General features: G+C 44.9%; 1 protein-coding gene across 1 annotated transcript; it reads left to right on the top strand.

Annotated features, from left to right (window-relative positions):
* The first annotated feature begins 470 nt into the window (after nucleotides 1-470).
* LOC144124201 (uncharacterized) lies at nucleotides 471-24,403 on the top strand. Its single transcript, XM_077656850.1, has 10 exons — nucleotides 471-497; nucleotides 5,327-5,396; nucleotides 6,922-7,064; nucleotides 13,931-14,088; nucleotides 16,618-16,769; nucleotides 20,893-20,997; nucleotides 21,127-21,219; nucleotides 21,655-21,744; nucleotides 22,943-23,115; nucleotides 24,392-24,403. The coding sequence occupies exons 1-10, from the start codon at nucleotides 471-473 to the stop codon at nucleotides 24,401-24,403; spliced, it is 1,023 nt and encodes a 340-aa protein (XP_077512976.1).
* Nucleotides 24,404-24,895: the final 492 nt, after the last annotated feature.

Raw genomic sequence — 24,895 nt, 5'->3', positions numbered from 1 at the left:
ATTATTTTATTAAAAAAAAGCCTAGTCTTTTCCAACCAAATGTACGCAGACAAAATATGTTTAATGAGTAATTAAAATATACTTAAAATCGTTAAAACTTACAAATCTGTAGCCACTTATTTTTCTTATATTTGTGTTTGTCCGCACACTTTATTATCACGGTGGTAGCTGACGTGCGCCTTGAAAAGAGAACATTCCAAACGTCCGTTTGAGTGCAGCGTTTTTCATATCCATTCCCGAAAAGAAATATTGCAGCATAGGAAAACAAAAAATATCGACCACACCCTTCGTTGTAGCAGGGAAGAAAACTGAACTAGTCAACGAAGTACAGAAGACAAAGACGCACGAGCATTGCCTTCGTCTTTTCCGTGTTGTTCTCACAAGGGTGCGCTGCTGATCTCCTGAGGTGGGCGTACGCCATTGGCGTCTTCATTTCTTTTCTGCGAGGGATCAGTGGAGTAGCACCTACGATGGCGTCAGCAGGAGCTTCCCGTCTGGTAAGCTGTGCTAAGTTTCTCGATCTGTTGGCAGATTTTGCTCGCTGTACTTCCTTGCACTACGCAGATAGTGAGAAAGTGACGTTTTAGGCTGCGCAGCTAGGCCCTCGGTTTTTACCAATTGCGTCAGTTTAGCATTCCGCGAAGCCATATATTTACTCTTTCCTTTCACACCGGTTTTGCGCTACAACGCCTTGGCGCCAGTCGCCCGGTTTTGCAGTTGCAGGTAGCTATCTTTACTATATTTTGCAGCTGGCGTCGCGGCCAATCTATCTGCGCAATGTTCCGCTTTCTAAGCTGTAAGAGGCTTTGAGTGCTGTGAAGCGCCCATGTTTATTTTGCATATGTAATGCAGTGAGCGTCACGTTAAGTAAGAATAAATGTGGCCGTTGTTTCCAATTGTCGGAAATAGCCAGATAAAAGACCATCTTGTGAAATGTTTTGCATGCTTTCTCATCCCTAGAGCAGTACTTGCACGAACGGTACTCGATTGTAATTCAAAGGAATGTACTGTACTCTTCACTAGCCAGACGAGGAATGGTCCGTTTAATGCCACTATGACGGGTACTCTTTAACCGCTGCTGGCGACGAAAGCACTGCTGTGTAAGTTGTCAGCGTCGTAGGTCGTAAAAAATATGCTGCGCATTATACATAACACTGCGTATCTAAAGACAAGTGGTCTTGTTTTGGGGCATGATAATGTCGCAGTCAACAGACAACTGACATACCGTATTTTTGGAAAGAGCGCAGGCAAATAGGAAAATAGGACGAGATGGTCTTAGTGAATTGGTTGAATGAGCTTAAGATACCCGGTCTTACTAGGAAGGCTTGAAGGCAATTTTCAAAAATTGGATTTTTGAGGTAAAATAATGGCTTTTGCGGCATGGTATTGCCAGCGTTGGCGGGCATCAGAAAACCGATGAAACACGTTAACTAGTAAGATGGCTAAATAATTCTTAATAATTAACTTTTTGACTACTAGAGTTCGGCGTCTAGCTGCAATTAGAGATTTGTAGGTGGCCGTTAGTAACCGCCATATCAGTTTTTGGAATTTCGAAAAGCCGATTATCCTCGCCGCTGCGGCCCGATAAATTTTGGCAGCTTCGTGTGAAATTACATGCGCTTTCGAAAGCTTGCAGGCAATGCAACCCCTCCAGCTTACGTAAATAGTCGAAAATGCTAAATTTCGTCGAGCCACAGCGGCGAGGGTAATCGCGTTTTCGAAATTACAAGAACTGATATGGCGGTTACTAACGGGCCCCGCCGCGGTGGCTCAGTGGTTAGGGCGCTCGACTACTGATCCGGAGTTCCCGGGTTCGAAGCCGACCGCTGCGGCTGCGTTTTTATGGAGGCAAAACGCTAAGGCGCCCGTGTGCTGTGCGATGTCAGTGCATGTTAGATCCCCAGGTGGTCGAAATTATTCCGGAGCCCTCCACTACGGCACCTCTTTCTTCCTTTCTTCTTTCAGTCCCTCCTTTACCCCTTCCCTTACGGCGTGGTTCAGGTGTGCAACGATATATTATTATTAACGGTTGGGTACAAAGCTCTAATTGCAACTAGACGCCTAACTCTAATAGATTAAAACATAATGAAATTAGTTAACCATCTTACTAGTTAAGATTCTTCGCAGGTTTTCTGACGTCCGCCAATCCTGGCAATACCGTGCCGCAAAAGTCATATTTTTGCCTAAAAAATCCTAATTTTTCAAGATTATACTTATTCTTCCTTGTCACACCCGGTATAGGCAAACTGCTTATGTGATAAGCTGTCCCTGTTGTCTTCTGCATCGGTGAACCCCTCTAAACGGCAGCCTTCTATTCGCAGGCCCCAAATCAAGCTCTTGGTGTTCTGTATGAAAACATGAAAAGTGCTTACCTGCGATGATAATTCAACTTTAGGGAATGGTTTTTTAATTGCGTGTGATATGGAACGCAGTCATTTTAGAATTATTTACCAAGGTTAGGAGACTAACTTGGACAGCGGCTTACGAAAGCAAGGTTATGAGGACGGGAGACGATTGCCAACGAAGTAAATTTTATTGCTACGCTTTTTTGTTCTTTATTTGGGAAGCCAGACATCCCAGAATAGATAGCAGTCGACAAAAATAAACAAATATGAGGTATTTGTCTATTGCTATATACAAAGTTGCGGAGGTGGGGGAGGAAAAAATTTTATTAAAGGAAGGGAAGTTGGGCGAGCTTATGGGTGGGGCCCTCATTCCAGGGCTCCACTGGCTTGAGCTGCCCTGCGTACCTGTTTTATGAGAGCCCGTTGGTCCTCCAAGTTATCGTTGGTCAACAGCGCTTCCCACTGCTCAAAAGATATACTTTCTGTCTGTGTGGTGTTTCGTTTGACCCCACATCTCCACGAAATGTGAAAGAGTGTGGGGCGGGCCAGGCACCAGGGACTGGTGTCGGAGTATAATGTTGGGTATGTGAGATGTAGTCTTTGGAGGTTTGGAAATGTGTTCGTCTGGATCTGCCGCCAACAGACGGCATCTGGGGTGTCTAATTTCCTATGCGGTGGAGAGAAGTGTCTCCTTTCAAGACGCTGAAAGTACAGGCGTTCGTTATACCCTGAATGTAGAGGGTAAACGCGGGCACGGTTTGTGGCCCCGCTCGGCCGATGTTGCCTCGAGCTAGAGCATGTTCCCTCTCATTTCCCTCCAGCCCTTCGTGGCTTGGGGTGCAGGTGATTTGGTGGTGCTTTGCGAGGGGTGCAGTGCCCATGAGCCGACTGACGTGTTTGGGAACACGGCCTCTCAGGAAGTTTCGGCACGCGTGTTGCAAGCCTGTGATCACATGAGCGTTTTGGCCTTGGGGCTCATAATGCCTAATGGCAATGGCCACGGCGGTGGTCTACGCGGCCGCTGGGGTTTCGACTTTTACAGAAGCAGTGAATAGAGTGGAGAAGCGGTGGTCCACTGCCGCCACTGCGTACTTGTCATAGTCTGGGTATGCTGCGGCGTACACATAAACCACGTACGGGGAATTGGCTAGGCGTCGGCGTAGGTAGGATACTCGAGCTCGTAGTCTGTCTGTGTGAACGTCTTTAAGCATATGATTCGGTATCGCGGCCACGCTGATGTATTTCCTCTGTTGTTTTTCTAGAGAGGATTGAGCATCTAGTGCGCGGATGTCCGCAACTGTGCCTACTCGGCGTAGGATAGCTCGTCAAGCTTGGGTGGTCTGAAGTCTTAGTGTTTGAGATGCACGAATTTCTGCTGGTAGTTCCGCAAGGATGATTAACATCCCTAGAGCGGTCAGACGCTCCGTCGAGGTGTTTTTAGGAAGCTTAAGGGCAGTCTTGCATACACCACTAATGATGGTGTCAATTTGCTGATCCTCTTTGTTAGCGCGTGAAAGGATAGTCCGTATGTGATTCGGCTAAGTACCAGTGCTTACACCAGCCAAAGAGTGTCTTCTTCCCGCATTCCTTGGTGATGCTTGGTAATGCGGCTGATCATGCGAGCTATCTGGTTTGCGGTGGTTTTGAGAGTCTGGATGGTGTGGGTAGCACGGAGGTTGCTCTGTATACAAAGACTAAGAATGCGGGTCAGGTTAACTTCCCCGATGGCTTGACCCTCGATCGTGAGGTTGACGGTACCTGGAGGGGCGTATCTCAGACCATGTACTCGGATGACCTCCGATTTCTCCGGGACGCAGTGGAGGCTGCTTTCCGTGGCGAAGTCCTCGACGATCCGGGCTGCTGATTGTAGGGCGGTTTCCTTTTGGCCCAGGGAACCCTTTATGACCCCTATAGTTATATCATCCGCGTATATGGTGAAACCGACATTTGGAAGTGCTTGCAGAGCACGCGATAGCCTGAGCATAGCAATGTTAGCAATGTTGAAAAGCAGGGGAGAAATAATAGCTCCCTGAGGTGCGCCTTTGTGTGGCCTATCTTTGACGTCGGAGCGGGTTTGTCCGGTGGCTATCGTGGCCGTGCGGCCCGTGAGGAACCCACGCACGTAAGCAAATACCTCTTCTCCGCCGTTAGTCATTTACGGCTTGAAGGATCGCCTCGTGGGATATGTTGTGGAAGGCGCCCATTAAATCTAAGGCCAAGATGAGACGTTCTTGATCTCTGGGGATGTTGGCAAGCACTTCTTCTCTCAGGAGCAGGAAGGCGTCATGGGCCGAAAGCCCTGGCCTGAACCAAACCATAGTAGGGGGGAAGAGATCATCGTCTTCGATATAATTTTGGAGGCGGGTGTAGATGACTCGTTTATAGATATTTCCAAAACATGATGTTAGGGAGGTGTGCCGGAGGGAATCAAGTGACGGCCGCTTGCCGGGCTTGTGAAGGGTGATAATTTCGGCATCACGCAATCCTGAGGTACAATACCCTTCTCCTAGAGTTCATCATTGAAGAAGTCAGTGATGGCTTTGATATGTGCATGACTCGGGTTACGAATAATAGCGTTTGTGATTTTATGCGCTCCAGGAGTGGTGTAGCGCTGCGATGCACGGGCTGCGGCTTGCACCTCGGCTATTGTTATCGGGGCCTCAAGTGTAGAGTTTGAAAGGCCGTTGTAGGTGATTGGGCAAGGTGGTATTGGAGTAAGTTGCGGAAAGTCCCCACCTTCAAAAGCGAATTTCTGCACAAGGCATCCGCCACCTTTCTTCACTGTCACAACACAATTTACGCTCACGCATTTGCGCTACACTCGTAACAGTCCGGTGATTTTTTTTCAAACTTTTGTTGCATAGAACGGAAAAGGGACAGCTATAGTACGAGCCGTAAAGAGCCTTCAACTTACTCGTCTCACTTCCGAGCCAGGTTATATGTTTTAACAAAACTTTGGATCATTTCAATGTACTTTGCAGGTGAAGTACAACGTCCGCTGGGGCAACAAGAGCAACCAGAGTTCCATCATCAATGCATCGGATTTAATGGGTGAGGGTTCCCTCGCCCGCTGGTTTGCTTGGCAGGATTTCAATTGTTCGCCTGTAGTATTTCTTGCTGCCTTGCATGGAAAGAGGGAAACTAGGAAGTATATACCATTACCTAGCCGGCGTTCACAGGACAACACGAGGTGAAACCGATGGCTTTGCTGCTTGCTACTCGAGCCGGAACAAAGGCGATCGTGGCCGCCTTTTATCTCGCTTGGGCTTTTCGGTGCTCCGAACGTGCTGCCAGACAGCTTAAAAGACTGAGCGCGCAAGAGGTACTGCTTTAATTTTATGCTTACGTAGCCAAGATATTTGTTTACCGCTAAGTTCAGGCGCTAAATTATGGATGTCACTGCGAAGTTCGAGCAGGTGAGGCGTACTTTAAGAAGTCGCGGTGATAAATTCTGCCATTTCTGAGGTGCACTTCGCTATTGAAGAGGTACGTACATTTACCAGAAGTCATGGTTTTACGCGTTTTGAGTCAACGTCTTTATCTTTCCTTTGAAACTGTTGTGTATTCATTTCTTTCCTCTTTGAAGGGAGAAGGGCGTAGGCTCCCTTCAAGAGCGCCTTGTCAAATATTGGCTGAATGCGGCCTTGCAATTTCAGAGTTCGCTTGTCATGCGAGAGATGCGGGGTTCGATTTTCAGTGCTGTGGCGTGCCCATCGGTAGCACAAGCTTAAAAAACGGCCTTTCGTTACATTACCCTCCCTTGACATAAAATCTATCTGTAAGAGAATGAAATTCGTATTATGCGGTAATGGTAATTGCTACCCTGTTCAGCGTATTCAAGATTATGTCAATGACCCATTTTTCAAGTATTTCACTGTAAAGAAGCCAAGCACCAAACAACTTTAAGAGGAAAGCTTGTACTCACTGTATCACTGGGGATCAAACCGTGCACATGCCTCATGCGAGGCGAACACTCAAACGACTAGTTCAAATGCCTGTTCTCAGATGGACTTCTTCAGCGTCTACTTCCTTAGCTCTGGATGAAGTTTCCTGTGGATAAAAACCGAAAGGAGCGTCCTTGAAATAAAGGGATTTCCTAAAGTTTGATACTTTGGCAGAAACTTTACTTTTCTGCGAAGTGCAGCCCATCTAGAGGGAAACACGCCGAAAACTTCATAGCGCATTGCGAAAGTTCAATGTAATTTGAACACACCATGGTGGACTGGGCGTGGGATCTGGTTACACCCAAAATAAAAAAAATGATACGGCTTCAACGTAGGTAATTCGGGTAGGACGTGCGAAAGCACATAAGGCAACACCGCTTCAAAGGTAACCGCATGCATGGTCTTATCATCAGCCGCTATCAGCAGCCCTGCGCCGGGGAGGAGGGGGCGGAGTGGAGTGCCGGTTTCGCGCGTTGGTGGAGGAGCTGCGCAAGGCCTCCGCTGCTGGCGCTACGTCGAAGGTCAAAGCTTGAGGCTGCACACGTACCCCGGATTTTTCAGCTTTGCCTGTTAGGTAGTGCTGTTGTACTAAAAAGGCTGACATGCTTAATATTTCGCCTTTTCTTAAACAGTCACGTACAAGAAGAAAGTGCGCGCTGTTCTTTGGAAGAACAAGAACTTGGCTCGAGCTCTGGGGGCCTCCAAGAAGATGGTCAGCGAGTTAGAGAAGTCCAACAGCCGCCAGCAGAAGGTGTTCAACCTGGCCTTGCCGCAGGTAAGAATCAACGTTGCAAGGGTTTAAGTGTAGCGCGAGGAAAAGAGACGTCTTTCCTCTCCACGTATTAGTGCGTCCCTCCTGCTCCTTGATATATACAATGCGTTTGAGCTAGATTTTGACAATCTTTAAGAAATCAACGGAGTTTCATTTTCAGTGATTATAGCGCGAAAAAGGACGAGACTAAAAGAAATACCTCTGTTGCCATCGTTTTTGTTGTTTGTTGTTTATTGTGTTTAAGACAGTACAGAAGTAGTGCCAAGGGGCAGATGCAAAAGGCGATAGCAATGAACGCCTGACTGGGCCAATGTCCCTACAAAAACTTGCAGCACAAACAGCACACACATAGAAATGAAAATAAGGCAAACTTTCACATGAACAGAGGAAATCTGTCGATTACAGAGGAAATTAGTAAAAAAACAGGATTGAAGCCAGTACTAAGTAGTCAAATTATACAGTTGTGTAGCCTAAGCACAAAATAAATTGACAGAATGAGTTTAATAGTAAAATATAGAATCAATCAGAGGGCATAAATTCACGTAGTGGGAAATGATACACACAGACAACACTGCATTTTGATATGCTATTCGTACGCAGAGTCATTGACCAAATCCTGTAGGTATGCTTACAAGTTATGTAGAAAATAAATTTTCCCCGTTTCCTGAAGGAAATGAGGGAAGAACAACCATTAATGATTTCGATTAAAGGCGGGAAAACATTCAAGCATTAGGAATTTGCCAGTTAAGCTGTTGCATACCATAACTCGTTCTAATTAAAGGCTTAAGGAAGGAGTTGTGTCTGAACGTGTAATAAGGTAAATTCTTTGTGTAAGTAGAAAGAAAAAGTTCGCTATTTGCTTTCACCTCTAGATAGATAGCTTCGGAAAGCCGCTGGTAGTACAAGGCTTCAAGTTTCAATATACCATCTTTTACAAAAAATTCAGAGACGTGTTCATAAGACGATAGGCCATGAATAAATCTTAAACCTTTCTTTTGCATCAGATATAATTTACTAAGGTTTGATTTTGAAGTTACACCCCAAACAAGTAGACAATAAGTCAACCGTGAACGGATTAAGGCGAAATATAGCTGGCGTTTTAGGTTCTTTGGAAGGTAAGCTTGAATTCTATTTAGCATCCCTAGCATTTGAGCAATACTGCTTTTTACTGAATTCACATGGTTCGACCAGAGAAGGTTTTCATGAAAATTGACCCCTAAGAATTTATGCTCGGATACTCTTTCTAACGTTTGCAGGTTAAATTTTAGTGCATGCGCAAGATTGTTCCGCTTATTTTTATGACCAAATAAAATATATTTCGTTTTTTTCACGTTTAAATTAAGTTGATTAGCATGAAGCCACTGAGACAGATTTTGAAGCCACAGATTTGCGGTTACGCACAGGGATGTTAAATCGTTAGCAGAAAAGAAAACATTTGTGTCGTCCGCATAGAGAATAATATCTTGGGTTTTGGAAAGTGAAACTATGTCATTGACGTATAAGAGAAAAATTACAGGGCCGAGAATGGAGCCTTGAGGGACACTGAATTTTATTGCTCCGGTGTCTGAGACGATACTGTTTATAGTTACATATTGTTTACGATTTGTCAGGTAACTGCGGATCAGTTTCAGCGGAAGGCCTCTTATACCATAATGAGGTAATTTGGTATACAAAATGTCATGTTTTATGGAATCAAATGCTTTCTTAAAGTCTAAAAATATACCTATGGTGTAAAGTTGTTGCTCAGTATTATTGAATATTTTATCTCGGATTTTTAACAGTGCTGACTCAGTGGATTTGCCTTTCTGGAATCCATATTGACACTCAGATAGCAAGCTGTGTGTATTTAAATGATTAATCAATCTGATGTTAATAGCTTTTTCTACTACCTTTGATAATAGTGGCAAAATTGATATAGGTCTATAATTACCTATATCATTCAGAGCTCCTCCTTTGTGTACAACAGAAACTTTCGCTATTTTCATTTTTTCAGGAAAAACACCTGTCACAAACACCAGATTAATCAATCGACACAGCACATCGCATATCAGATCTGCCACAGCCTTAATTGGTAACACACTGATACCGTCGAAACCAGACGCAGAGCTGTTCTTAATATCGCTTATTATGCTGACAATTTCCACGGGAGTAACAGGTTTTAAAAACATGGTGTTCTGAATGCTATGTTTAATATATGTGGTAGCTTGTAGAGATGATGCTGAGTTCGTGGCACAAAAATCTAGGAAATGCCGATTAAATTCATTTGCAAGGCTTACGCCACTAAAAAGTTGCTCTCCTAACTTCATTTCATTAGGCATACAGTTAGCAGGTTGTCTCAACAAGCTCTTTATTGTGCGCCATGTTTTTTGCGGATCGAAGTGAATACTGGCAAATTTATCAGTATAGTACCGCATACGAGACTTCTTTAAATCAGCCCCTAACTTATTTCTAAATTTCCTAAACTTTTTTAATGTCTCTATGTCTCTCGATGATACGAACTTTTCAAAGAGTTCATTACGGGCTTTTATTCTGCGCAGCAGGTCTTCAGTTATCCACGGCTTTCTTCCTTTCTTGCTCTTTTTGTGTAACACCAAAGGAAATGCAGTGTCGTAAAGTTTAATCATTCGTTCAAGAAACTGATTATAAAACGAATTCGGATCTTTCAAACGTTTAATAACGTTCCAGTCTACTGATGCTACTAAATATCGAAAATAAGTAATGTTGTTTTGCGTAATGTTTCGCCTCGAAATAACTGGGTCGATTTTCTGGTTTCGGCATGAGGAAAAATTCGCGAGAATGCAAAACTGCGCCATGTGATCACTGATATCAGTCATTAAAACGCCAGCTTCTAATACATTTTTTTTCATATAAAGTTAAACATAAGTCAATCAACGTTTCAGTAGATTCTGTAATTCTAGTGGGGGCCTCAATGATGTTAATAAACCCACAAGATGCTAAAAGATCCATGAATTCCCGGGCACGATCAGACACATAAAAAAGATCGATATTAAAGTCGCCCATGATTACAACAGGCATGTTCATCATTGCCATCTCATCCAACATAAGTTCAAAAAGACGACAGAAATCATCAAACTGACCAGATGGAGGGCGGTAGATTACACCAAATATGAAAGAATGACACTTGATGAAAAGGGATTCAAAGCAAGGGTTTATAAAGCAGTGCTCCGCCATGACCTTATACGATCGGTTATGCTTAACGAAAAGGGCCACACCTCCTCCTTTTTTGTTTGTTCTGCAAACTACTTCACATGAATACCCGTTGAAATCTACTATGTGGCGACTGCCAGTAAGCCATGTCTTGCTGAAAGCTAAGATGTCGAAGTCGTGGCACAACGAGGCCAGGTGTATGTCTAATTCATCCTTTTTGCGACTTAAACTGCGCACATTTAAATGATACAAGGAATAAAAGCGAGACCTTTCCTTTTTTGAAACTGCAGTGCCATAGGATACGGCATCATGATAAGAGTGTTGCGGTGGTAGCATTTCCATCTTGACGTAATGGGCGCACGAGCAATTGCAGCTTCTATTTACACCAGTTTTTCGAGATCACTTTCAGTGTGAATCCTAATGATACCGGCACCTACATTTTTCGCACAAGCACATGTCCATTCTTTTGCCACGTGAAGCGATAGCCTTTTTCTTCACTTTTTGCTCGCACTAGCCACAAAAGACGTTTATTCATTGCCGTAAGGTTGTCTACAAACCATAAGTCTGACGATATTGTCTGAAGATGAGAGCGACTTCGCATCCATTTCTCTTTCAGATTGCTCGAGGAAAACCGTGCAATAACAACGGAGTCTTTACCCGGTCTAGCTGGCACGCGGTGGACAAACTCTAAAGTCGAATCCGTTAGTTTAGGTAGATCCAGTTTACATGCAAGGTCATTTAATTTCTCAAAGAGGTTTTCATTATCTTCCTTGACCATGCCGTGAATTTCAAGGTTGTTTCGACGGCTGTATTGCTCCAGATCGTTTAGCTGAAGCTTCATGTCTTTGACGTAAGGAAAGTTGCCAGACTCGATTGCTGCAACTCTTTTTTGCATATCAGCAACATCCTTGTCGTGAGCATCCAGCTTTTCTAGAATTTTGTCATACTTGTCAGACACAAGTGCGATTGACGCTTCAATTCCATCTACCTTTGATATCAGTTCAGAAAGCGCCTCAACCTTCGCCACTAGTGGGACAAGCAATGAAAGCTTTTCATTTTTGTCATTCAACTTGGATTCAAGATTAGCATTTTCCGGCGTTGTGGAAGTCGACCCACTCCGTTTTTTTTGCATTTTCACAAGTCTTACAGTTCCAGTTAGCCTTTAAAGAGTCGGCCTTCTTGCGATATTGATTAGCACTGACACCGGAACATTCACCAATATGATATGCATGTTGGCATGAAATGCATGTAATAGACAATCCATCGCTAGCTATTTCTTCGTGGCATGACAAACATTCCCACATATTGAGAATATATAAGTGCAGCAACAGCAGCAGCAGCAGAAGTAAAAAATAATGAATAAAGCACAGACATTACCAACCTGCAAGTTCGATGGAAAGCAGTTATTGACGGCACTTAGATCCGTCCGCTGCTGCTGCTGTGTGCAAGTGGCGATGTCGTCCCTGGTGCTCTTCTTATAACTCGACGCCCGTCGTTGGATCAGCTGACTCGACGTTCAGTGATAGGCCGGCAATCTTGATACGCTCCCAGGTGATGTGAAGGCAGCACCGGCGAAGCGAGGCTTGGCACGATTGGCGAAAACGCCTGCAAGTTCGATGGAAAGCAGTTATTGACGGCACTTAGATCCGTCCGCTGCTGCTGCTGTGTGCTGAAGTACCCTAAAATGGCATGCTATGTAGGACTTACCCAACTTATCAATCTTTAGTGAACGATGTCGACGAAGGTTTTACTGGAGCACGCTCACAGCCGTCTTGTACAGGTGAATATATATTCAATTCACCTTTTTGCTAATAACAAATTTAAATTACCTGTCTTTTCGTCTTCGCAGCGGGCCGTGGTTCTACGATGAGAGCTAGTGATACGTATTCAGACAGGCCAGCGCAAACAATTTCTGTCCAACATGGTAGCGTCTATCCGACAGCATTGTGATCGTGATAGGAAAACGAAACCACGTGCTCATGCATAACTGACGCTATGACCAGCTGACTGTTTATCCATTACCGTTTTGTGAAATTGATTTCCTGCAGTCAGGGCGCGGTTGAGGGTACATATTATCCCTAAGCAAGAGCGTACAGGGACGTCATGTTTAAACCTCGCGTGCTGTATTTCAAGCGAAAAAAAACAAACTAGGAAGTCTCTTTTAAGAAACGAATCTTCACGGCATTTTTAAAGACACTCTACATCTTGCATGTGAAATTTTTTCGCTGAAGTTACTGATTATAAACTGGGCTAATTTACCTCTCTGAATTGCAAAACTAGGAGAGTTTAAAAATACGCTTACCTGGCGATGACAATAGCCTATCATTCTGCGCAAGGTAAGCCTTCGTTAATCTAGTTATCATTTTACGAAGTTTGGCAGAAGTTAGCTAAACCCTTAGCTGTGAACTTTCGACTGGCGGGAAGATTTTTAAACCCATTTTCCTAGGAGATAAATCAGTTTTTTGCTGCCCAGTCAGCCTGAACATAGCCAGATGTGTTTTAGAGGAGAATAATTGAATTTAGTTTTCTCAGTATTCCATTGAGGGCCTTTAAATATATTTTATTCTTGTTTGTGTCATACATGTTAATCAAGATATTATTCCCGCAGTGGTTTTATAGACGATTTTTCAACTTTATTTTAGCAATAGTTATATGGATGACGCCTTTCACATTGTGAAAACTATACCGTTCAACTAACAAGACGTGTCCGCGATGCCAATGTACGCCATAATCTATAAACTCCAGTTCTTGAGCTGGCAAACGAAAGTTCTCGAAGTGGGCTTTCAGAGTAAATGCTTCAAAGAATCTGTCGTCGGTGAATGTGTCGCACGTTGACTTTGGATTGTGCGCACTTATGTGAGAAGGGTTGCCTAGGACGGTTAAGGTCAGTTTAGTTTATTAGCTTAAAAGTCCCCGCTGCGGTATTACATAAAGGGTAGGTTCTTATACATACAGTAAGGATTATGGTAACTCATTATTGAAAAAAATGGTCATGCAGAAGTTGCAAAAAGGAAGATGGGCAGGTAGTAGCAACGATTTCGTGGGGAAGGCCATTCCAGTCGACCTTTCTATCACATGAACTTGTTTGTTCCCCATAAGACAAAAAATTGGAATGTTTGTCTCGGTTTGTCGAAGTTAAAGCACCAGATAACCTAACGATGTCCCTTCGGAGCAGTCTTAATTACTTGTTAAACTGCACAAGAGTTTATTACGGAATTGAAAACTTGTGATTTCATTCTAAAAAAAGAGAAATTTAGTTTAAGCCTTCGTGTTGGGCTGTACTAGGGTATTACGCCTGACGCCGCGAAGCTTGAGCGCAGCACGCGGCCATCGTAATCCGCCACGATTTGCTTAATGAAGTATTAGTGCAAGGGTTGTTGCAGTGGGCAACGTCACATGCCCTGTGGTCTTGGTATATGCGGCGATGTTACCGGAAGCTTGGATGAAAGGGAAATAAGGGGAATTATTCGAATTAGGCGAAGCTGCAAAAGATAAACATTTTATATTCATCCTTCACCCGCTAAAGTAGCTCTTTAAAGAACTTTTTTTTTTTAAATGCGTTTCATTGGGCCCGGAGAGTGTGGTTCAGGGCCCCGTTTAACGACCTTCTTTGTGACTGATGATTGTGCCTTTTGGCATCTGACAACGTACTCCTACTATAAGTGAAAAAGAGCTATCTTCTTTGCTAACACTCCCTGCAGGTAAAGACGTTGCTGGTAATGGCTATGCAGCACTCACGCACAATGTACGAGTACCAGTCACGAGCCGTGACTCTGCTGGATGATATAATGAATCCCGGTGTCGACTTCACTCTGGTCCGAGTCTCCGATGCCGACGACGGTGCAGACATTCAGGACCGGTGAGTATTTTTTGCCGTTATTCACCGTCGCACATTCCACGTCCGTGACAAACAGGCATCGGGAAGTGGTAGTCGGCTTTCTCTCCAGCCAAGTGTAGTTTATTTATTGAAAAACTACTGGATGCATTGAAGACCAAGGAGGAGGGCAAAACATAGAAGTGAATGAATGAATAAAGTCATAATCGCAAGAGAGGGATGGCTCTCGGTCACAGTTGGGGAATTGGGAGGATTTGTGGTGCAGGTGCAGCAGTGACTTTTATTCGATCGTTTTCATAGCCTTCAGAGCTGCAAGTCTTACATCCGTCGGCCTCCTACACTACTCGAAGCAGGCCGTTCTAACTACTTTGCGCTGCGATGGCATGTTGGGCTGCGGTGCTGGATCGTATCTGGTCTACTATGGTAGCCATGTAATTATGTGATATGTGCTGAATTACGAATTTTCTTCCTCGCGAGAGAAATGGGCAAGTCCACATAAAATGTTGGATATCTCCTTTGTAGTGTTCTTGGAAGTGGTTGCATCTGTCGTGCACAGGTGTTTCCGGTCTGGCAAGAGGCCACTTGTGGCGTATGTACGAAGTGTACGCTGTGTTTTCAAGAGCTTTGTGTAAGAACTCTTGTAGCCGAGTGAGCTTCAGTGTCAAACACCGGTGCTTGTGTTCTTTACGATAACCGGCGCCTGCTCTCCGCTTTTATTTATGTGCGAACGTAGTGTATCAGTGCTTTGTGGGGGGAGCCTTCATTGAAGTTTTCGATATGGTTTTTGATCTACCGTGTTCGGCAGGAAGTTGAGGTGTGGGGCGTTGTACGTGTGATCAACCCGACCCGATTGCGCGGCTGCGTTTCCCCCTCCACGCCAGTGCGACCCGGTGTCCATACAATTTTGCCGTTTGTTCCGACGTCTGTTCCGGATGTCGTTGGTCACCGCATCTTTTGCAGTTTGTGCGGACAGCTCTGCTATAGATGCGCATGAGCCAGTTACGATTCGACAGCGATTTAAAATTCTCCGTTCCGCAAAATCACCTGTGGCGGTGATTGTGCTGGTGACAGCTCTCCATAAAGGAAGCAATTTCGTGTTTTAGATTGAGCCTCCGTGTAGGTGGCATCGTTTCTGGCCATTGATTTGAGGTTCTGGCGCACAGACCCTAGTCTCCCCAATAGTGGCGTTTCTAATTTCAGCGCACGTGTAGATGTCTGCTGTGTTCTCCGGTGTCTTCACTTGTGTTCTTTTTTCAGAAAATTGCCTACCCACCGCATTTCGCGCGCTCTGACCTTGTCCTAGCACTGGCGTCCCACAGGGCAAAAGAAATTTAATACAGCAAAATCACGAGCGAACAACTTTATATTAAACAACAAGAACCGCTTGGAAAATACTTGAAACTAGTTCAAATAAAGAGAAAAGTATTAAAAGACCAAATATATTCAAGAAAGCGCATTGAGTACACGTTGATGAAAGACAGTTCTAGTATGGAAGAAACTACTAATGCACGTTCATTTCAATGGTCGATAGTAGATAGGTTAAACGACTTCTTGAAGATGTTAGTGCAAGCCAAGTATGGCACGTGCAATGAATGCATGTTTGCATCACGGCAAGGTAGTGTATGTTTTCAACTTCTCAATGACGACTACAGCTGTTGCGAGCTAGCGGTTCTGTTGCGTGTTCTTTCTTCCGGCAGTGCTGTTTTTGCCCGTTGTTTAGAAATCAATCAGTTCCCTGTTTGCCTAAATAGCAGCCTTAATACGCATATAGAATTTACCAGTTCGCTGACAGTCGAAACTTCTTCCCGGAATTCATGCTGAAATGAGGCCAAAGCCGTTTTCTCTAAGAATGTGACTGAAGTTTGATATTTTGTGTTCCATAAATTTACACGTAGTAGAGAATAATGTCACGAGGCGATAGTTACTAGAGTAAAGACGGTCATTTTTTTTTATATCCCTAGTACCCGGGCAGTGTGCCAGTCGAAAGGAAGAACGCAGTTCTTTGTGCTTTAAGGTTAACTGGAGCAGCCAAGATAGAATATTGACTAAGGGTTCCCCGTAGGGGCTCAGCAATGAATTTCGTACGCTCCCAGGCTTAACACGAGCCATCAGTTTAAGATTAAGTAGCGCGCTGAAAACAAGTTCGAACCTAATGACGCAGAATGGCTGACAAAGGAGTGAGTAATCAAAGTGGACGTCGCTGTTTTCCGAATTGAGCCTGAGGCTGGGCTCTGTGGCAGTAGCTCAAGTATACTCAGCCGCACCCACAGAAGGAAACGCAGATCGCTTGGTCTGCGCGACCAAATACGATCTTTCCCACCGCACGAGCCTCGCGCATGTGCATACCCGCGTCCACTCCATGGGCACAGATTGAACGCTTCTCAAGTGCAGATGGCGACGACACTGAACGCGTGCACATCGTTGAAGGGGACATTGAGGGTCTTCCACTGTGCAAGCAGTCCTGCACAAGACAGCACAGTGGGCCCTCACGACACCGCATAGTTGGACATTGGAGGCAAAAACGAGGGTGCTCCATTGCCGTTTTCAACGCAGGAGGCCGTCCTTGCATCCCCCGGGGAAAAGGTCGGAGGACCAGGGTGGAGAGTTCTCGGTGATCCCAGAGGAAGACGAGGACGCCAACGCGTCGAGACGGATGCTCCTCGACATGTTCACCCAGGACTCGGAGACTCTGCTCCGGGCCGCAGGTTGTACCCCATGGACACTTTCTTCCGTGTACATTCTACATGCCAGGGCACTGTCATGGCATTTTCCGCTTTGCTCTGGAAAAAGAAAACAAAGCTGGAGGCACGCGATGCGCCGTACACAAAACGGCCAATCAACCCATCAATGAAGAAGAGAAATGAAATTGAAAATAGGTTTTTGAGGAAAGGAATTGACGCAGTAACTGTCTCACATATCTCGGTGGACACCCGAACCACGCCGTAAGGAAAAGGATCAAATAGGGAGTGAAGGGAGAAAGAGATACCCTATAGGTGTCCGGAATAATTTATATCAACAGGCTCTTTCGCCCTGGCCAGCATTGAGGGCAAAGGGTATAATGTTATTGAGTAAGAAAGACATGTTAAGTTGTCAGTTTTTCTGGTATGGCGATGTATGTTTTCTTCTGAAGTTTTACGCCAATATTTGAGAAAAATTTTAATGGGTAGATGATGTGCAAGGGTGTATCGGCGCTGGTTATAAATCAGCGTTACCTAACCTGTGATTCTCCACCGCAGAATTATTTATATGGAAATAAAGGGGCTCGTTTTAATATGCATAAATAAAGCCAACAGTCAGAGAAATGAAAGAGCAAAGTAAATTTATTATTGATACTGATGATCAATGGGACATTAATGGCGTACTTATTTTATCTCTCAAGATTATGATTATAAAGCAGAAGAAAAAGCAATCACATGCTGCCGGCAGGATCCGAACATCCAACCTCCGAAGTTTACAAAATTCCAGCCGAAAAAAGGTGTTGCTGGCGTACGTTCATTTCTTACGCGATTTTAACGCGGACGTCATTTTTAGCTGATGAATATATGAAAAACACACACACACACACACGAGAGAGAGAGAGAGAGATAGTGTGTGTGTGTGTGTGTGTGTGTGTGTGTGTGTGTGTGTGTGTGTGTGTGTGTGTGTGTGTGTGTGTGTGTGTGTGTGTGTGTGTGTGTGTGTGTGTGTGTGTGTGTGTGTGTGTGTGTGTGTGTGTGTGTGTGTGTGTGTGTGTGTGTGTGTGTGTGTGTGTGTGTGTGTGTGTGTGTGTGTGTGTGTGTGTGTGTGTGTGTGTGTGTGTGTGTGTGTGTGTGTGTGTGTGTGTGTGTGTGTGTGTGTGTGTGTGTGTGTGTGTGTGTGTGTGTGTGTGTGTGTGTGTGTGTGTGTGTGTGTGTGTGTGTGTGTGTGTGTGTGTGTGTGTGTGTGTGTGTGTGTGTGTGTGTGTGTGTGTGTGTGTGTGTGTGTGTGTGTGTGTGTGTGTGTGTGTGTGTGTGTGTGTGTGTGTGTGTGTGTGTGTGTGTGTGTGTGTGTGTGTGTGTGTGTGTGTGTGTGTGTGTGTGTGTGTGTGTGTGTGTGTGTGTGTGTGTGTGTGTGTGTGTGTGTGTGTGTGTGTGTGTGTGTGTGTGTGTGTGTGTGTGTGTGTGTGTGTGTGTGTGTGTGTGTGTGTGTGTGTGTGTGTGTGTGTGTGTGTGTGTGTGTGTGTGTGTGTGTGTGTGTGTGTGTGTGTGTGTGTGTGTGTGTGTGTGTGTGTGTGTGTGTGTGTGTGTGTGTGTGTGTGTGTGTGTGTGTGTGTGTGTGTGTGTGTGTGTGTGTGTGTGTGTGTGTGTGTGTGTGTGTGTGTGTGTGTGTGTGTGTGTGTGTGTGTGTGTGTGTGTGTGTGTGTGTGTGTGTGTGTGTGTGTGTGTGTGTGTGTGTGTGTGTGTGTGTGTGTGTGTGTGTGTGTGTGTGTGTGTGTGTGTGTGTGTGTGTGTGTGTGTGTGTGTGTGTGTGTGTGTGTGTGTGTGTGTGTGTGTGTGTGTGTGTGTGTGTGTGTGTGTGTGTGTGTGTGTGTGTGTGTGTGTGTGTGTGTGTGTGTGTGTGTGTGTGTGTGTGTGTGTGTGTGTGTGTGTGTGTGTGTGTGTGTGTGTGTGTGTGTGTGTGTGTGTGTGTGTGTGTGTGTGTGTGTGTGTGTGTGTGTGTGTGTGTGTGTGTGTGTGTGTGTGTGTGTGTGTGTGTGTGTGTGTGTGTGTGTGTGTGTGTGTGTGTGTGTGTGTGTGTGTGTTGTCAAATTTTGGATTTCAGTAAGAAGCTCAACGACCCTGTATTCTGGCCTCTATGCAGAAATGTACCGTGTAGACTACTCCCTTGCCTCAGCTGGTGGTCTGTGTTTAAGGACGCTGTATTGGATTGTAAAACATTTATTGCGTCGAGAGCAGGTTGCAGGAGACACATAATAGATGGCCGCTAGCCCATGGCCGGCGGTGACCTCGCTGGCCCGCTCGATTGCCCGTACTTGAATCTTTGGGTCCGAGCTAACCAACACGGCCTCCCACCGCTAGAAAAAGGGAGCTGTATCAACTCCGCCGGATGTGGATCATTTGCGCAGTTCCACAGAATGTGGTCGTATGTGGCTCATTCACGACGTTTATGGCAGTTTCGGTCGTACTGACCGCGGTACATGAGGGCAAGCACTGCCGGATTCAGAAGGGAGCGTGTTTGCAGTCGGCGCCAGGTAACCTCCTGCACTTAAGTTAACGATTTGCGGGGTGAGCCTTAAGTGATGGGTTATGTCATGAAAGGAGATCAACCCGTCCCTCGTTAAGTTCGGGTCGGAGGGCGCGCTCATTGCCCGGTCGACGAAACCTCGGGCTTGCGCGTGAGCCGCCATGTTCCCTGGATTGGACGAGTGGGACGGGACCCATATCAATTCAACTTCTCTAATCGGAAGTGGTGTGTTTTGAAGGATGCGGAGTGCGGTAGATGTGATACGACCCCTCGCGAAATCGCGAATGGCTGTTTTGGAGTCGCTGAATACAATATCAGCACGCATGTTCGCTATAGACAATGCTATTGCCGTTTACTCCGCCGTCTCGGAGTAGGTGGTTTACATCGACGCGGCCGCAAACGGGGCGCCGTTCCTTTCACCGCGACAAGTGCAAACTCTTTCCTCTGAGTTTGTCGGTATTCCGCTGCGTCCACGTACTCCACATTGTCGGTCCGGCCGTATGTGGTGTGCAGGGCGCGAGCCCTCGCTGTGCAAAAAAATTCTTTAATGGCTAAAACCTTTCTGTACTCGTTATTTGCTTCGTAGCTCCCGAGTGAGAAAGACCATGAATAAGGAGCCTTGTCTCACATACAACAACGGGTTTTCCGAAGTGCAGTGTATGGCTGTTTTGGGTTATGTGCGGAATGCACACACATGTAGAGAATAGAAGAAACTACGCTCCACACCATGACTCTCTAGGAAACAGCTCACACCTGATTAACAGGCAGCATGGGAGAACACAACGGAATTTCTTCTGGTTAGGTTAGTAGAGGATGTAGCGAAGTAGATTGAAACCACTTGCGTTCCGGAGCGTTGTGCATAAATGTTTCAAGTGGCTGCGCACCGTAGACACCAGTTCCAGGCGTCTACCCTACCAGGTGCCCTCGACTCCAGCGTTCTTCATGGCCTTAGTCGCCATTGGTCGTGAAACAACATAAAAAAAAACGTTTTTGTGCTTGTCGACAAAGAACAAGAATCAAGCAGTGGGGTGATTCCCTATGTCTAGCGATTTTTTCTTGGCCGACATAGTCATCATGAAAGAGTAATGAACCTTTTTTTTTTTGCTTTTTGCCTTTTCACTGCTTAGCAAAATCGGTACAGATAAACGACAGGTAGGGATTTAATTATTAGCCTCCTCACTTGGGTTTCAAGGATAATCTGTTTTAGTGCTTCAGCTCTTTCCATCACCTGATGGGTCAGAACTTACTCATGTGGCGATTGTTGCTTTTGGGTATATCTGGGATTTGTTTCCTATTTATACGTGTTCCTGTCGCGAAAAAAGTTTCAGTTGCGAGTCTATATGTTCTTCCTTCGTCCGCTTGTCTTTTTATGCGCTTTTGCAAGCGCACATACCAAACTTGCATACTTAATGCACTTATAAACGACAAAGTTCGAGTCAACCAAACTTTTCGCACTATTTGCCTTAAATTGCCATATTCTTATCCAGTTTTCTACATGTTAGTGACGTTGGTAACTGCAGGTGGAAAGGAGTTTGAAAAATAAGCCATTTTCGATTAGCGGGATGCTACTTGAACCTACCAAAAATCCTGATAAAATTCAACAAAATGACCTTTTGTTTTTAATAGGGGTCACGCCGAGGAAAACTCTTGGTGCCAGGTCTAGCGGACGCATCCGCATCCTTGATGGGCCTCCTAGCTCTTCTACGAAGCCTCCGGCACAAGTGCTTGACGGTGTGTTGGTCTTCTGTTGTACCGCTTGCCTTGCTTAACACAGCCGGACTTGCAGCTTTTAAACCAGAGCCTGTATATTCCTCCTAAATGCCCTCTTTTGCTGAAAATTTTTTACAAATACTTCCGCAGCGGTCAACGCAATGAGAACCCGCGGCTCCAACACGTGCAGGAGGTCGTCGCTGTTGGCAGCAGATATTCCCAGCGATAACGTCTCCACACACGGTAACTTGCACAAGTACAATTTGCCCCGAGAAACACCCTATCAGCTTTAACATGAATTCGGCTGGCTTAGGGAATGCGTGGTGCCATGCGGTCTTCATTCTGGTGCCATTAATAATGAATAACAAGAAGCCAGAAGTTAGGTGGAAACTTCTGCTGTTGTTCCTTCGCCAGAACTGTTATTGTGCAGGTTAAATGCGTTTTTTGTTCATTTTTTGGAGAAGCTGTCAGAACAGCGGCAGTGTGTGGATGAGGCAAAATTTTATCATCCTCCGCACTTCCATTCTCTGCCATCTACTGCCATACGCACATATAATTTCAGGCTTTTTGAATGTGGACTAAATGAATTTAATAGGTTGCGTAGCTATTCCTGTGATGTCCTTTTAACTTTTTAAAGCGCTTAATAAGATTAACAGATGTTCTTCTACATTTTTATAGAAACCATAGCGAGGAAAAGCCGGGGCTCCATGTCTAGTAGTGAACGGCCCTCCAGTACCTCTGGGAAGCCTCAGGCACCACCGTCCAAAGGTGTGTTGTTCTTCCTCTTGCTCTGCTTTGGAACTGGTGCATTCTTAAGTTTTCAAGCCTAATTTTTCCAGCGCCTCGCTGGGAAGTGTCGTAATCTGCTTAAGCAATTTTCAGTTCTTACGTAGCGGTCACCGCAAAGAGCATCTGAGGCTCCAGTCTGAACAGTAGGTCGTCACAGTCGGAGCCCGTCCCGACCTATGCGGTTTGTCCGCCGATGGTAATTTTCAAAAAATATCAATATAACTAAAATACAGGCCCCCTAGCTTAGGCAAAGTCTGGTTTGTTATTCGCCACTGAAAAGTAGCGTTTTCTCTACTCTCGTTACCACTAATGTCTGATAATAGGAATCTGATCAACAAACGAGGATTATCCGCTTTGTGCTGTTAGCATACAGTCAGAGCTTAATCGCAGGCAGTGTATTTAGCAGTCCCCCACAATTTTCTCGAAGTAGTTGACAGCGGTGCGAGAATGGCGGTTTGCTACAACCTTCGGCGTTTTCATGCTGCCTCATGACAACGAAGGCGGATAAAGTGTCGGGAGTAAAAAGGACGAAGTTAAAGTCGCTTGAAACGGGCCGCTACGGTTAACGCGCCCGGGTCAGTAGATCCCCGGGAGTGTCCTTTCACTACGAGTAGACTCAGCACTTGCGATAATGGTGAATGTGGATGGTTGAATTTTCTTTGTCGAAATAGTGCTTCACGTGTACGAAAGTCTGAAACAAAAGCCTATTTTTAATATAATATAAATCACGGAATCGTGAAGGGCAGTTCGTAGTACTGAACGTAACCGATCTAAGTCCTTGGTAGAGAGAATTTGATCAAGTGTTTCTTGATAATCACAAAGTGAAGAAGGGAGAGAAAGCCTCAGGGTGCTTGCCAAATTTTTGACAAGTGGAGTTGCCTTCGTCTGGGCAAAGCGTTCATCATTGGTGGGGTTTAAATATGGTCATCCAGCAAGATGACCCTGTCGGAATATAAATAGGGTAGTCTAGGAAGATGACCCTATTTAAACCCCGCCAGTGACAAACTCGTTGCCCGGACAAAGACAAGTCCACTTGTCGAAACGTTCGTACGCAACCGACCAGAGCGCGATATCTTTTTTCCAACGCTAATGAGTTGAAGTTTTTAATCAACACAGGACACAGCAGCAAGACTCCTTCAGACTTATCGCGTACTTTTCTTTTTAACATTGCCATCAGATTCCGTGCAATCCCTTGGATGCAAGGTCCGCGGCCCTTGGTGGACAGATGTTGGGGCAGGAGACTTGGACTACGCATTTCTCGAGTCGCCCAACCCAACGACTCCATTACGCCAGGGTAACGAACCTGGGGAAAAGATGGGGACCGTTGGTGCTCAGAGCCGCATTCCAGAGGTAACCGATCCGCAACACCAGGAAACCGCCCCTGAAAAGCCTTCCACTTCGACCAGCAGTGCTGTGAGTAAGCGGGTACGCACTTGTGAAGCGTCACGAAAGATTTTCGTTACTTTGTCTGCGTAAATCAATCAATCAACTAATGAAAATAATTAACTAATTAGGTAGTTATTATTAATCAAGGAAACAAAAAGCGAGCGAGCATTAAATCAAAGTTTACTTCTTCCAGACGAATACACAATTCTGGTATGGTTACGTGGCTAAAGCCATGCTTGATTACAGTTTGGCTAGGCCCCGATATATTATTTACAGCAGCAGTTCTGACATCCATTTTATAAAGGTGAAAAACAAATGAACATAATGTAAGCATATTCTGCGTCTAAGGAACATTAAGCAATGTATGTTGTTCAGAATGGAAACAAACAAAATGTACATATCACACTTCTTGGGAATGTAAGTAAAAGCGTCCCTTGCATTAAAGACCTAACTTGGACATGATAATTTTTCAAAATGGGCTGGTTTCAGAAGCATAAAAATAAGTAAATAAGTAAAATTTTCTTGTAATAGACAACTAATTTATAGATCCTACTTTTTCAGTAGCTGTCAGAACGAAAGATGCCGAGTAACGTTTATAAAACCTATTAGCAAATCCTATATCAAATAAAATGCGTGAGATCCGGCTCATGTACCAATCGAAATGAGCCAAATATACTCGTAAGAGCTATCTACAACAGCTAGAGCTTCTTAGTTGGGTCTGTTTTGAGCATGGTTTCATTTATTCCTTCCACCGGTCTACCTTCTCGTCGACTGCGTACGATGCGAAGAGATCGGGGGGGAAGATGTGAAACCAGATGACGATAACGATGGGATCATCAGCCCCGTTGCCGATTAAGCAAGGATGCGGCTCTGCTGCAGTTATCGTGAAAGTGTTTAGTTGGACTAGTTGGCAGTGGATCTCTCAATTCATTATTGCAAGCGAAATGGCTGACGGGAAACAATACTAGCTGTCTTCTTGTTTTCCGTCTGTACGCGTTTCCTATTTGTCTAGAACTCGGAATGTTGTATATAACAGTGATGCAAAGTATGTTCTAGACCCTACACATTCTAGCGAATTTACTTTTCTGCTACCAAAGTGTGAGCACTAGAAAAGAAGGCTGTCATGTCAATGCTTCTCACACAAGCCTTCTATCTGCATTTACTTACTGATGTGGAAGCAGAGCAGCGCACGTAATTGCACGCAATGAATGTTCTAATTGTTTTCCTGCTGTATTTGCAGCATAGTTCTTAAGTGCTTTTTCATAAACAGACAATGAAAATAGTTCCAGAGAATCTTTTCTAAACAAAGCAAGGCTAAATCCAGAGGCTGGCATAGAAGAATCAAATACAAAGTTTATATACTGATATTAACTAAATTATTTGCGTACTTTTGGCTACATTGTGGTATAGAGCTATTCTAACATGTAAAGCATATCATATAACATCTTGGATTCCGCTAAGGTTTGTGCGGGTAATATAATTAGGCATTATCCTCGGTTTTCGATTAGATCTTTTTGGCTGATTTCGAAAAAAAAAACTCAACATAATCTAAGCCACAGCGGTGACTCAGTGGTTAGGGCGCTCGGCTCCTGACCCGAAAGACGCCGGTTGGATCCGGGACGCGGCAGTCGCGTTTCGATAGAGGTGAAATTCTAGATGCCCGTGTACTGTGCGATGTCGGTTAACGCTAAAGAACCCCAGGCGGTCGAAATTATCCAGAGCGCATTACTATACGGCGTCCCTC

Source organism: Amblyomma americanum, chromosome 3 (genome assembly GCF_052857255.1).
Source record: "Amblyomma americanum isolate KBUSLIRL-KWMA chromosome 3, ASM5285725v1, whole genome shotgun sequence".
In the NCBI taxonomy this organism is placed as follows: domain Eukaryota; kingdom Metazoa; phylum Arthropoda; class Arachnida; order Ixodida; family Ixodidae; genus Amblyomma; species Amblyomma americanum.
This window is presented reverse-complemented; position numbering and strand designations above follow the sequence as displayed.